Source organism: Labrus mixtus, chromosome 13 (genome assembly GCF_963584025.1).
Source record: "Labrus mixtus chromosome 13, fLabMix1.1, whole genome shotgun sequence".
NCBI classification, from domain to species: Eukaryota; Metazoa; Chordata; class Actinopteri; order Labriformes; family Labridae; genus Labrus; species Labrus mixtus.
Genome location: NC_083624.1, coordinates 395,500 through 409,080, shown reverse-complemented (window position 1 = coordinate 409,080; position 13,581 = coordinate 395,500). Strand labels below are relative to the sequence as shown.

Below are 13,581 nucleotides of genomic sequence, written 5' to 3'. Positions count from 1 at the left end.
GCCCCCTAGGGGTGGCGCCTGAGATCTCAGGGGGACAGCAAGGCTCCGGCTGCTCTGAGGTTGTCAAAATGTTTATTTTTCACATAAAATCATGTCAAAAGATTACTGGGAAATTTATACAAAGGTCGTTTGGTAAAAACAAGTTTGTAGGCATATTCTGATAGGATCATTTAAAACGATATATGGCATCAATAATATCCCTGAGGTCTTTGGGGAACGAATAATAAAGGTTAAAAATGAAGTCCTTTACAACAGATGTTTATTAGTAATGGTGTGGAATAAAATGTTCTAGCACCAGTGACTTTTATCTAGCTAATTAATATGTGGCTGCCCTCCTCTAAAACACATCTTTTAATAGACACAATGAGGTGTTGATCAGATTACACTGGTCTTATTCAGAATCACTCAGGTAATTACGGAGTATTTTCAAACTGGAATGTGTCGTGACAGAAGCCAGTTTGACGAGACAGAAGGCCAAAAGAATCCGTGACACTTTTTTGTGTGTCACTTTGATGAGGAGTCAACAAAATTGTAGACAAGAATATAGACAGAGAGGGAGACAAAACGGGTGTGCTGTGTCCTCCACACAGAGACAAAGTCAGCTTCTTCTTTAACATAACACTGCTTGCCTGCTTTGTCCAATTCCTCCAGAGGGTAAGAACTTTCACCTTTTACCTGAACTTATTGATTCATATGACACACTTAAAATGAGAAAACATCTAAAACTAAGACTGAAAAGTCTGAAGAAAGAATAAACCTGCACAGATTTTTTATCACAGTGGCTCAAACTTTGCAGACAATTCATGAAAACATCTTTGAGTGTTTAGAAATTTGAGAAAACTTGACTAAATTAAATCTGTCACAATGTTGAAATATTTAACAGAATTAATTACACAGATTTGTTTAACATTTGATTCTGTTTGGGTAATTACACATAATTATGGACTAAATGCAATCTGCATAAAGAAGGTTGGATAATATGTCAGCATGTTTACTGTTGGAAAACGGGAGAAGAGTTAAAAGACGCTAAATCTGCTCGCTATGACAGAGAAATTTACAAAAGTAAAGAATGTACTTAACGTAAAAACTAAACCAGAATCTCATGGAGGTGTACGATGTAAACAAACTCCGATAATGACGAGGCAGTAAAACGTAATAATGTGCTGCACTGACTCATGTCGATCTGTTCACCTTGATTCACCTTCAGTGGAAATGTTCGGTTTAATTTGAATACTAAAAGGAGAGGAACCCCTTCAGGGTATGACAGGACACTGACACAAAATGCTCACCTGGTCCGGGCCCCATTCTGCAATAACAATCCGCTCACTTTACTACGTTATCCCTTACATATCATCCAAATCATTGTCATCGTTATTCAAATTATTATTGCCATCTCATAAACTCCTCCTGGGGGCTGCACGGTGGTGCAGTGGTTAGTGCTAGGAGGTTCCTGGTTTGAATCCTCTGTGTGGAGTTTGCATGTTCTCTCTGGTCTCCCCCGTGCATCTGAGGGTGATCATTCCAGGGTGCACCCAGCCTCTCGCCCAATGACAGCTGAAATCAGCTCCTGCCCCCTGCGACCCCAAAAAGCAATATAGATAATGGATGGATGGACCCCATTATCTACATAAGGATGTTTTGTCAATCAACTTTGAATTATTTAAAGTTACACTTTTTTTCTGTAATATCTGTTTAAGGTAGAGGTCAGCTGATGACCATCATGTTTTGCTTCCTACTCTACCTGCCTGCATTCGGCCTCCTGACAGGTGAGAAGGCTTCACACCTAAAAGAGCGCTACACTGACTTTATTCATGCTGCACCCACTTTGGGGGTAACCCGTATGGACACTGGGAAATTATCAAACCTAAATAAATAGTCTGACACATTATGCAAACACACATTATAGTGCAGTTAAATTATTTTCTGAAGTGTTTAGAGTTCTGATAGATGGATTTTGTAAGCAACAGAGAGGGCCAGGGTTGGGTTGTCAAAAGTTTCGGTTCTTCAGTATTTTTCAACACCATGTTTTGGCCAATTCTTGGGTGTACTCGGGCTTTCTCGCTCCATGTCCTATTGTTTACGGTGAGAAGGCAGACTCAGAGGGCAGAACAAACACCTAGCTGTGGGAGTGTCACCCACCTGGGGGAGGGGTTACTGCCCTTTGTGATGTCATGAAGGGAAAATCTCCAAACGGCCTGTTTGAGCACACATTTTCTGAAAAGTGGAGCAAGACGGAGAGGATGGACTTTTCTCATCATTGGGGGGTTTGTAGACAGACTAGAGACACATGTTGGAGTTAGAGGAACATGGTGAAGTGGATTTTGCATCATATGCAACCTTTCAGTTGGTTTGGATCATACTGTCAACTTTGTTCATCCTTCTTTTTCTTGTACTGAACCCAACTGTCTTTCCTCCAAAGCGTTAGTTTTGTTGGCCTTTTACCACTGGTTTCCTAAAGGTGACCTTTACTGTTTTCTTTTGGGTGAAATATTTATTTTGTATCTTCAGGTTCTGCTGCAATGTACCAGGCATTTACCAGTTCTGGGGAGATGAACATCTCGTCCTGCCCCATCACCTATTTCGGACAGAAATATGAGAAAGTCTATGTGAGTTATAGACTTGATACACTTGCATGCCTTTACACTTTACCTGTACATAATGTCAATGTGTGTACATTTCCACTGGAGGTCAAATTTCATTAACAATTTAGATTCATTTTGGATTCAAAATGATTTTTCTCAAACTTAACTGTAACAAATCAGAAGTCAGTGTTTCCCCTACCATTATATTAGGGGGGCCGCCCGGCCCCCTCGCCCCCCCGCCCCCCTTGAAGGTCAAGTAGTAGTAGTTTTTTGGGGGGGATTTATTTTTGGGCTTTTTGTGCCTTTATTGTAGAGATAGGATAGTGGATAGAGTCACTGTGTGTCCCCCACCCCCCCAAAGCTGTAAACCTAGGGGAAACACTGGAAGTCATCATCATTGGTCCCAAATCCCTCATCAAATCCACCCACAACTTCTCCCGCTCTACTGTTCTCCCTTCCCCTATGTCTGTTACCTAGGTTTCATCTTCGATCAAACACTCTCCTTCGAACAACATATCAAAACACATTAGAAAAACGCCTTTTTTCATCTGAAAAATATTGCCCATCTCCGTCCATCACACTCATTTTCAGCCGCTGATATCCTCACCCACACATTCATCACATCGATAATGTAGCCCTCCACAACCCCTACCTGTCTAAGCTCCCCTACCTCACTCTATGGTTTGTTGAAGCAGACTGACGCCCTGGGGGGACAGGGTCTTCTCCATTGTACTGGTTTCACTGTTTTGTTGGTGTTCTTTGAGTATTCTGAAAAAGCACAATATATAGTAAGTCCAATGTACAATTATTATATAAACTGTGGTTGTCCTTGGAATCAGAGTTTGTGCTTTTTCAACAGGTGAGCCTCGATGCAAACAAATTTGCATTCTGCTTCAACAGCTTGTACTCACCTGGAATCCAAAACGACTGTATTCTGATGTCTGGAGGGGCCGCTGACAGAGGCGACCTGACAGTTCTGACAAGAAAAATACCTCCTGGTTCTGGGGTTCATCAACTTCTGCCACACCTGAAGCATGCTGGGAGTTGTGTCAATGTGATCCCTTTAAAGAACAGTCAAGATGATGAAGTTGGTATTTTTTTAAAGTCTTATTAAAGTTGTTGTAGTGTGTTTTGTTTTTTAATACGACTCATGTATTGAGATGGGGTTATGAAGAAAGAAGATCAGATAACCATTTTCTTGTTTTGGTCTCCATGTCTTGTTTTAAGGTTGAACAAGTTGAACTTGGCAACTTTGGGGCTCAAGCAATTCTGGCGATCAAGACATATTCAGGCTACACACACACTGAAGTGGTAAGTGTAAATGTACAACTTTTAGAAAAGTAGATTGCTATGAAGGAGCGCCCAAGCAGTTGGGGATGCAATGCCTTGCTCCCATTTGCCAAAAATTAATAAAATATGAATATGCTTTTCAAATTCACCTTGTGTAATTTTGATGTGAAGTTTTGTTTTTCAACCTTTTTGATTCAGACCTGTGAGCATTCTCAGATTCATAGAAATTAACTTTTTGTCTGCTTTTAAAACTTTGCAGGAGGCAGATTCACAAGTCAACAGCCAAACAGTTTCCAAGCTGAAATTTCAGATATCTGAAACAAATACTGGTGTCATCGCAGATGTGAGCGGATGCAGACTCTCAGGTTAGTAGGTCCACTCCTCTAATGCAGTCTAATATGTTATATTAATTACGCTATATGATCTAAAAAACGTTCCAACTCCTAGGTGTTGTTTATAAGACAAATACAACAACATATGACCAAGACACCTGCTCTGCTATAATCTGCGATGTGTATGGAGTTGCAAGAGTAGTCAGCGATTGTGGTCCCATGGAGCATTGCCAGGGCGATGGGAGGTAAATATTTGAAGAAATGGTGGAAATGTTGAAACATGGCAGGATAAAAACTTGATATGGATCAGATTTAGTTGTAAAACCTTTTGAAGGGACTTAATGAGTGTATTGCATGATTGCTAAACATGTTTCAACTGTATTATGTTTTGATCCATTTCTCTACTTCTCTGTCAGTTGTGCCGCGAGAAATGTGTGCACTGTGGCCGGCTCAACCGTCATCGATATTAATGGCAAAGTTCACACTGTCCCGGACAGGTGTGGGTACACTCTGCTGAGCCCCGGGTCAATCCCAGGGCTCAAGGTGTATGGGGTATTCCAGGAAAGACGCCGCAAAGATGTCAGTTTTTTGAACAATGTGGTACTGCGTCTGGATGGGGCAGGTGTTAAGGTTTCTCTGGAACAAGGTGGCAGAGTTAAGGTATGATACCCACTGATACAACAGAGACTCATTGTCTCCTAGCTGCACGATTTGTTAGCCCTCATACTATTTTGGAAGCCATGAGAGCCAAAATATTGGGAAACTAATTGCTCTGCTCAGGGATGCCTGCACAAAGGGTTTGCCAATAGTGCAAACAACTTGGTTTGCAGGGTTTTATTGATTGATTAATTATTTTTTTATTTTTATAGAAGGTTTATTTTTTGACTTTTTATTCCCTCATTTAGAGATAGGACAGTGGATAGAGTCAGAAATCTCGGAGACAGAGAGCAAGAGAAGAGCAATGGGTTGGATTCCAACCTGGGCCGCCTGCTTAGAGGACTTTGGCCTCTGCACATGGGGCACACATTAACCAATAGGCTTCCGGCGTCCCCCATTTTTTTTTGCTCTTAAAATTTGGTAACAACCTTTTCGAGAGTTTCAGATTGAATGTTTCACATCTTACATTTTAAAAATCTTTGACTTGATGAATGTTGCTGTTAACATATGACCACTTTAAAATAAATCAAAAGAAAAAAAGATGATTTTAATCCCCTGACAGAAAACAACATTTGAACAAAGTGTCTCCTCTGCCTCTTTCCTCCAAACTCTGCTGTCATAAAGCTGAATGGTGATGTGTTGAAGCTCAATGCCACAGCTCAGGTGTTCAGCGGTGTCGAGCTCTCAAAGGACAAAACAGGAGTGACTGCTAAAATATCAACCTCCAACGGCATGGTTTTTGTCTTCTTTGATGGCGACAAAGCACTCATCCAACTGTCAGGTACGATGACCTACTGAATGTTAAGTTCAACGTTGAATAAAAGCTTTTAAGAACAATCTATTCTCACAATTTGCGGCAACTGATAGCTCACTGAAAGCATTAAGGATGTCTTTTAAAGTCCAAAGACAGACAGCAGTGTCACAGGTTGATAAGGAGAATGTCTTTGTTCAAAACAAGTCAATGATTAAGACGGGATCTAGTTAATTAGAAAGCATCAAAGGCAGAGGGAACAAGAGTCTGGTTTGGTTTTGAATCTGGGGCATGTCAAATTGTATCATCTACATAGCAACGAACATTGAAGTACTGATGAAGAATAGTAATGAAAACAACTATTCACGCTATTAATGAGTGCAATGCATGTCTGAAGGCTTCTGAGTATATTTCCATTAATACTAGGGATGTTTTAGGCCCCCAATTTTCCAGTCAGTTAAAAGGATATTTGAATTCACACTAGTTGACAAGTATAAAATCAGAAAACACTCAGAAAACAGGAACAATTGTGCACTATGTATTTAAGTTGAGGGGGAAAATATCTTATCTAGTCATTGTGGTTATGACGTTTTTACTTTTGAGATTGAGCAGGATCCCAGCTGCTGCAAAAAAAATATGTTAAATTGGTTTGCAGAGTGTGGCTAAAGTTAGCATGCTAGCTACATCAGCATTTACTGCCAGGGGTTCCTGTGCACAGGGTTCCGTGGTGGCTTGCTGTGTAAAAGTTAGGGCACATCAATTGACTGACATATGAAAATATTATAATTTGGTTAACTGACTTGGAATTCTGGTGCCACCTGGCGAGGGTGACATTGTTTAACCATCAATTCTGCTAGTCATGCACATCCCTAGTAGATATGATAGATTAGGTATTGATCTGCTTACAACAACTGGAAGGATTTATCTCGTATATAAATTGTTTTTTAGTATACTGCTATTAAAAAACTCACATGTGGTGCGTTTTCTCCTCCATCTGCCCATGACCCAAAGGAACCGTCCAAGGTTTGTGTGGAGGATCCAGCAAGTCTTTCAGCGGAGAAAAGGTTGCTGAATACAGTTCCGCCGGGTAAGATGTCTTACTGACACTCTAATCATACAAATTATGGAGTATCATCTTACTTTTAGTTTGAAGATATTGGAATGTCTTTAATTATTTGCTGTTTTTGTCCTTGTAGGTGTGAGGTACCGCATGATGACACTGCTAACAGTACTATAAACTGTGACACCCAAGCTAAATGGTAAACACTAATTTTATCAGTTTAAAGGGAAATTGAACTTCGACATCATCAAATTAACACAAATAAAGCCAAACGTCAGTGAACAATCCTATTAATTACTTTGTTGAGCTGTTTGAGCCACAGTGTTTACTAGATGGTGCTTGTACTAGATCTTTAATTTACAACAGATCTTTATAAAAATATAGGATTTACATCGTTGAATCTGATTGGTCAGATCTGTCCTATAGGGGAACGGTCGTCCAATGTTTTCCCTTCATGACATCACAAAGGGCAGTAGCCCCTCCCCCAGGTGGGTGACACTCCCACAGCTAGGTGTTTGTTCTGCCCTCCGAGTCTGCCTTCTCACCGTAAACAATAGGACATGGAGTGAGAAAGCACCAAGTACACCCGAGCCCTTCCAGAGAGGGGTGTGGTCAGACGCAGCTCATTTACATATTTAAAGGTACAGACACAGAAACAGCCTGTTCTGAGCAGGGCTGAAATAGAGGGGTTTATAGGCATGATCAAATACAGGATCAGAGTGGATTTAGAACAAGAAACTTCACACACATGTTTTGAGGAGCTCTGAGACTTATTTCAACTGGTTAAAAGGGAGTACTGGATTAAATAATTTTGATTTCAAATTTTCACATAAGGTGCAATCTCCTGAAGCAGGCTCCTTTCACTGCTTGTCACAACCTCATCAGCCCAGAGCCCTTCGTAACTGCCTGCACAAACACTTTATGCAAATACCCTGCAGTGGACGATCTCAAATGCAAGCTACTAGAGACCTACACCATGGTCTGCAGCAAACAAGGAAATGTGAAGGTGGAGGACTGGAGGACAAAGACCAGCTGCTGTAAGGTTTCGTAATGACTGTTGGATATGTTTCAAGATGACATGTGAAGCCTGAAATACTTATTTTTTAAATCTTAAGCACCTTTCGAAATGTTCTAATAATTTAAGCTTTAAATTTAGCACTATCTAAACAAAAAGGGAATTAAAAGCTCATGTCAGAAAAATAAACATCCATTGAGATACAAAAATTCTCATATCTTAGAAATCGGAGAACATTTCCTGTAAAACTGCAAGTTAACTCGATTAACTTTTTTACAATGCTGTAACAAGGTTTAAACTGTGTGCAGAAAAATTAGTTCATTAAAAAATTGGGTGTGCTTATTGTTACCAAATATTTGTCCATGTTTGCAGATGCTCAGAACTCCTGCCAGGATAAATTCTGCAGTGATCACGAGTTCTGTGGTCAGAAGTTCTATGGCGGGGAACCTCGCTGCTTTTGTCGCGCCATATTTGCTTCCAAGTACAGATCAGAAAGCAGTTACGGTGAGTCACCTTTTACACAAATTAAGGAAGTCACAATTGGTGCCACAAATCAGGTTTCATTAGAGATAAAAGGATTGTTTCAGTTTCTTGGAATAGCTCAGAACAATCTTGTCTTCTTCCACAACACCTACTTAAAAGTGACATTTTAAAGTTTAAGGGTTGTAAAAACTATATTTACTGTCTTGATCTTATAGGCACTCGGTAGATGATTGATTATCTGCCTGGTATGTTACTTGCTGGGGCCAAATGTAAAATAATAAACCAGTGCTGTCAACCAATTTAAAAAACTTAAATTGTGACTTATCACGGAAGAGGAACTGGTTAGAAACAACTAATCACAATTTTAAAATACTTCTATTTACCTCTTGCAAAGAAAACTACTAGCAGCCTGTTGCAATATAGCCTAGAAGATGCCTTAGGATTTTGGGGTGGTACCTGGAGAGGCAAATTAAATTAAGGATCTTAATCTTAACATTAAATACATTTCAAGGATGTATTTAATGTTGAATTTATCTAAGCATGTTTCTTATATGTGCTTTTATGACTCAAAAGTTGGGCAAATGCTACATTTTTGTTCGTTTGTGCAGGTGAGCCAACTGCCTGCGAGCACAGTTCAGCTGCGGTAACGCTGGCTAATTGTCTCTTGGAAGAGGAGGGCATCGATTACTCTGCCTTACACCTCAATGACCAGACCTGCAAAGGGGAAATGAAGGACGAGACCCACATGGTGACGTTCAAGTTTGACAGCAGCAGAACTTGTGGTACAGTGGTCAAGGTGTGTAACCGCTATATGATTTATTAACAACACAGCCAAATCCCTCCTAACATCCTGCAAAAAACTTGATTTTATTTTTTTATTGTGAGGGTATGATCACAGCACTGTAGCACTGACAACTGAGCTCTTTTTTGAGCTGGTGATCTGGTGAGCCAAGAAATTTAGTCACAAAACTCCAGTTTGTTCCTGGAAAGACAGAGTTTCTTGGAGGGCCACATTTTACACAATGCAATGTGGACATGGGAGATACACCATTCTCCCTGTTGAAAATGATTGTGCTATTAAATCAACCTTAGAAACAACTATTTTATGGTGGACAAGTCACAGGTTGTTGCTTTCAGACAGCTCAAACAAAGTGTTGTGACCAGCTTAAGCCTTACTCAGGCTTCAGCCGATTCCCTTTTCCTGAAAATTGTGGGGGTGTTCTTAACTCCAGGCTGCTCGCAGAGGACGTGAGGTGGTGTGCTCCCCGTCTGGGCAAGATAAGCTTAATAAAATCCTGTAATATGTGATAATGTGCCATTATTTTCATATCTTGTAGTGAGTGCATGCTGAGATTATAGAGAAGAAGAATTTCTGTTTAGCTTCTCCTGATGTGCGTGATGCTACCATATTTGAAAAAATCGGGTGGGATTTTAAAACTCTAGTCTGAGCCAGGCTTTACACAACTCCAACATCATCTTTTTGTGTTAGGGCTTGCAGTAAAAAACTTTAAAAGTTCAACATTAAGTGCATGTTTAATGCTAATGTCTATGTGACCATTTAAGGCAAATGACAGCAAAATTATCTACAAGAACACCATCATGACACAGAACAACTCCATAGTTGGCCATATCTACCGTCACGACCGAGTGCATATCGACTTCTCCTGTTTTTACAATCAGCCGGATATCAAGAGCTTAGCCATCAAACTCAAACAGAGGTAAGAAGTTTCCAGTATTTTGTTTCCATAAGAAGGCTAACTTGCTTCATTTTGGTTTTTGTATGCAGTCAGGAGTTTTGTGCAGTGGGGATGTTTACAAGTTGAACACTGAAATTTGAGTTTTGTTCTTTGCAGCTCTGTGGACCAGCAGATTACTTCTGGAGCATGGATTTACAATCTGACAATGAAGGCCTATACAGATCCTCTACTTTTGGGAACCATCGAATCAAGTACCAATATCCAAATGAATGAGAGAATCTGGGTGGTGCTTAAGACAGAAGGGCTGGATGAAAATGTAGTCCAATTTGTCACTGAATCCTGCTGGGCTACAAATCAGCCTTCGCCAAGTGGAAATCTGAGATATGACCTAATCATCAAAGGGTGAGACACAAAGATATGCTCATTGGCAATAAACCTGTATTTCGGTTTTTGTTTTGTTTGCAAGTCTTTCATGTCTGTTCTCACGCTTCTGAGCAGCTGCCCTAATCCTGCTGATGACACAGTGACAATAGAGAACAATGGAAGGGGGCCGTACAACGTGTTCTCTTTCAAAACGTTCCAGTTCACTGGCCTGACTGGTGACGTCTACTTGCACTGCAAAGTACAGCTTTGTGTCATGCAGGGAGGCAACTGTGTACCGGTATGTCAGCAGGTTTCTCAATATTATGACAAATGCACTAAATGCACTACAATTTTATTGCAATTTTATTGTCTGTATTTTATTTTGTTGTATGTGCGGAATAATCCTGCTTTTAAATTGTATGTATGCACCACTATGAAGAAGCACCTTATTTCGTTTTACATCTGTGCAATGACAAAAAAGGCTTCTGATTTAAATTGCCTTTCAGAAATGCAGCCAGGCCGGGAGATGGCGTAGATCTATCATGTCAAGTTATGAGGATGAGAACCCTGCCTTAATCACCATGGCCTGGACTTATTAGGCAAGCTCAACACTCCTCTTATACTGGTAAAGCATTGAAGGATATCACGTCATTTAAAAAAACATTGTCCTTCCAAAACATGTGTTTTTTAAAATAGCAGATAGTCCCCAGTACATCAATAAGGGCGTATGCAAAGGTGTGCTTATACCTTGCAAAACTCTGCACATTAAGAAGGAAAAGTCGTGCAGATTGGTAACAGTGCCTCCACCAAAACCATGCAGGGAGAGGTTAACACATCTTCAATAGAATGCCATTTTCCAGCCATCATAATGCCATGTCCTTTCAATGGAAGCCCAACATGAAAATTGTGATTTTGATTGAGGGCCCTTAATGATAACATCCAAAACAGATTTGAAAAAAGGGAAAGCCGTTATAATTTAAAAGGAACAGAGATCTTTAATAAACCGAGATTCAGAACCAAATTGAGGGAACGTTGTTTTACTGTGAAAGGAATTGGTTTATGGAACAATCTCAACAGAGAAACTAAAGAATCAAAATCAAACAAGATATTTAAAAGAAAAATTAAAGCCAGTTTGTTGAATAAATATGTGGAAATATGTCAGTGAGATACTGTTTTGTTTCGTGATGCTGTAACAAAAATGTATTGTGATATACTTTGTGTATAATGAATTGGTAAGGAGGACTTACAATGGGGCTGCCAGTGGCTGTGTTTGCCTGCAGCCAATTTAATTCAATTTTAATAGTTTTTGAATCAAGTGTTCTGTTGTGTTTTAATTAATGTTTTGTGAAAGAGGGGCAGATATTATGCTCCTTTTCATTCAAAATTTGAGATTTTATGTTTGTTTGTTTTTCTTAACTTTATTGTTTCTTTGAATTAAATAAAATTGACAAATAAAAAAATAAATTAAAAAATGTGCCTCATACAGAGCCCATATGGCTGGATTTGGCCTACATTCATTATTGTCCAATAACTTAATATTTTGCCTTTTTCTAGCACATGTATTCTCTTCTGACTGTCCTCTGTGGCAACAAAACCAGCTGACTTAAAAGTCTAGCTGAGATAAACCCATGTTGCGGGAACTTAGACATATTTGATCGAATAAGCAAATGATGATTTGTGTAGCACACATTCACCACAAATGATTGATGATTCCATGCAATTTTCATTTCACTGCACTGTCCAATATGCTTTGTATTATAAATATATTCAACTCACAGTAACTAAGATTTGTTTGCCTTTGCAGGTTTCCATTGAGATTCAGACTGACTGTTGAGGTCAAGACCCAATATGAGTCCCATTTTGGATCTGTTCTTATGAAGAGTCCACCAGTTACTTTTGTGCTTAATGTATTCAAGCTTACTTATAATAACTTGATGAGTGCACTGATATTCTCTAGCCGGAGAAATCGTTTTGATCTTTCCTTGGGTTTCTGGCTTTCTCTCTCCCTACATAATAAAAATGATTACTGTAGTTTTGGAAAGGTGTTGATTAGATTAGGGGCATTCGACAGGAAATCCAATTAACACCTGGAAGAAGGAACAACTAATTCTTGTTTCATGATCTTATAAACATAGATGCTCAGAGATCGGATATATGAGCAAATAATAAATTAGTGACTTATAGAAAAATAGAACTGGAATGGCAATTGTGAGTGTGGCATTTTTACCTGTTTTTTTGTAATATTAAATAACAAAGAGTAAGGTCTTTTACCTGCTTTTTGTAAAGTGTCTCCAGATAACACTTGTTATGAGTTGACGCTATACAAATAAAGATTGATTGATTGATTGATTGAATGTGTGGTTGTATTTACATTCTCTGGTATTGGACAAATTGTGGGCATTGTTTGAAATTAAAACCTGCAATCCTTAGTGTTGGGGATCACCAAGATCAAAACATACTGTATGGGTTATCTTCCTTTGTTATGTTTGTATATAATCAATAAAAAGTATGGGGATATAACAAGCTATGAGATTTTCCTGAGTCTACTTTTCTGGGTTTTTAAAAGTAGAAAGAGACATAAATTGCTAACCGGCTTACAGGCCAGCAAGAAGCAGAAGCAGCTACTCACAGAAGCAGCAAGGAACTGAGCGGTGATGTTCTTGTGTTTCAAATACATGGGCCAGACGTGGCCATCGAACAGACCGGGGGGGGGGGGGTCTGACACCGTGTAGTTCCTAGAGAACCTCCTCTTTTTGCGTTCGTCGTAGGGGATGGAAATAAAGACAAGTTGGTTCAGCATGTCGATTATGATGATAATTATCAAACTTCAACGGGTTCTCAAACCATGCTAAGATCTCACTCAATATGGCATCCATGTCCAAAGCATCAGGCAGGAAATTAGAGAAGAATGGTTCAGCAATAATTGAGCCTTTTTTTTTTGCCACTGTCTCAACTGTTTTGAAACATGACGGTTTCAAATTGGGCATTTAATTCCCCCAAAACAACAAAAGTTGTTAGTTTCATGTTATCTTTGAGCTATTTTAAAGTTAACATGGTGTTTTGCAAATCATGGTTAATGGACTTGAGCTTGTATAGCGCTAGTCTTCAGCCTACTCAAAGCACTTTTTACACCGCAGGACATACATACATATTCATACAAATTCACACAATGATGGTAGAGGCTTCTATGTCAAGAGTCCATCAGTATTAACAGTTCCATTCATACAGATTGATACACTGCTGATGAAAAAACAGGGGCAACTTGGGTATGTCTTGTCCAGAGAAACATCGAACACAACATGGCTGCAGGAGCTGAGGATCCCCAAAGACCTTCCGGTTGAGACGACCCAC

The 13,581-nt window shown here is 39.5% G+C and overlaps 1 protein-coding gene across 3 annotated transcripts; it reads left to right on the top strand.

The window, feature by feature from the left end:
• Positions 1-499: 499 nt before the first annotated feature.
• LOC132986568 (alpha-tectorin-like) lies at positions 500-12,757 on the top strand. Of its 3 annotated transcripts, none has more exons than XM_061053023.1 (19): positions 500-654; positions 1,698-1,766; positions 2,509-2,606; positions 3,442-3,669; positions 3,810-3,893; positions 4,132-4,237; positions 4,320-4,449; positions 4,621-4,864; positions 5,486-5,642; positions 6,624-6,699; positions 6,809-6,871; positions 7,507-7,709; positions 8,060-8,191; positions 8,779-8,966; positions 9,734-9,888; positions 10,024-10,269; positions 10,366-10,528; positions 10,737-10,829; positions 12,035-12,757. In XM_061053023.1, exons 2-18 carry the CDS (start codon positions 1,712-1,714, stop codon positions 10,827-10,829), a joined length of 2,421 nt encoding a protein of 806 aa, XP_060909006.1. In that variant the 5' UTR covers positions 500-654; positions 1,698-1,711; the 3' UTR covers positions 12,035-12,757. The 3 variants fall into 3 exon arrangements, with proteins under 3 accessions (XP_060909006.1, XP_060909005.1, XP_060909004.1); XM_061053022.1 differs by having other exon boundaries at positions 10,737-10,855; positions 12,066-12,757; XM_061053021.1 differs by having other exon boundaries at positions 10,737-10,855.
• The last annotated feature ends 824 nt before the right edge of the window (positions 12,758-13,581 follow it).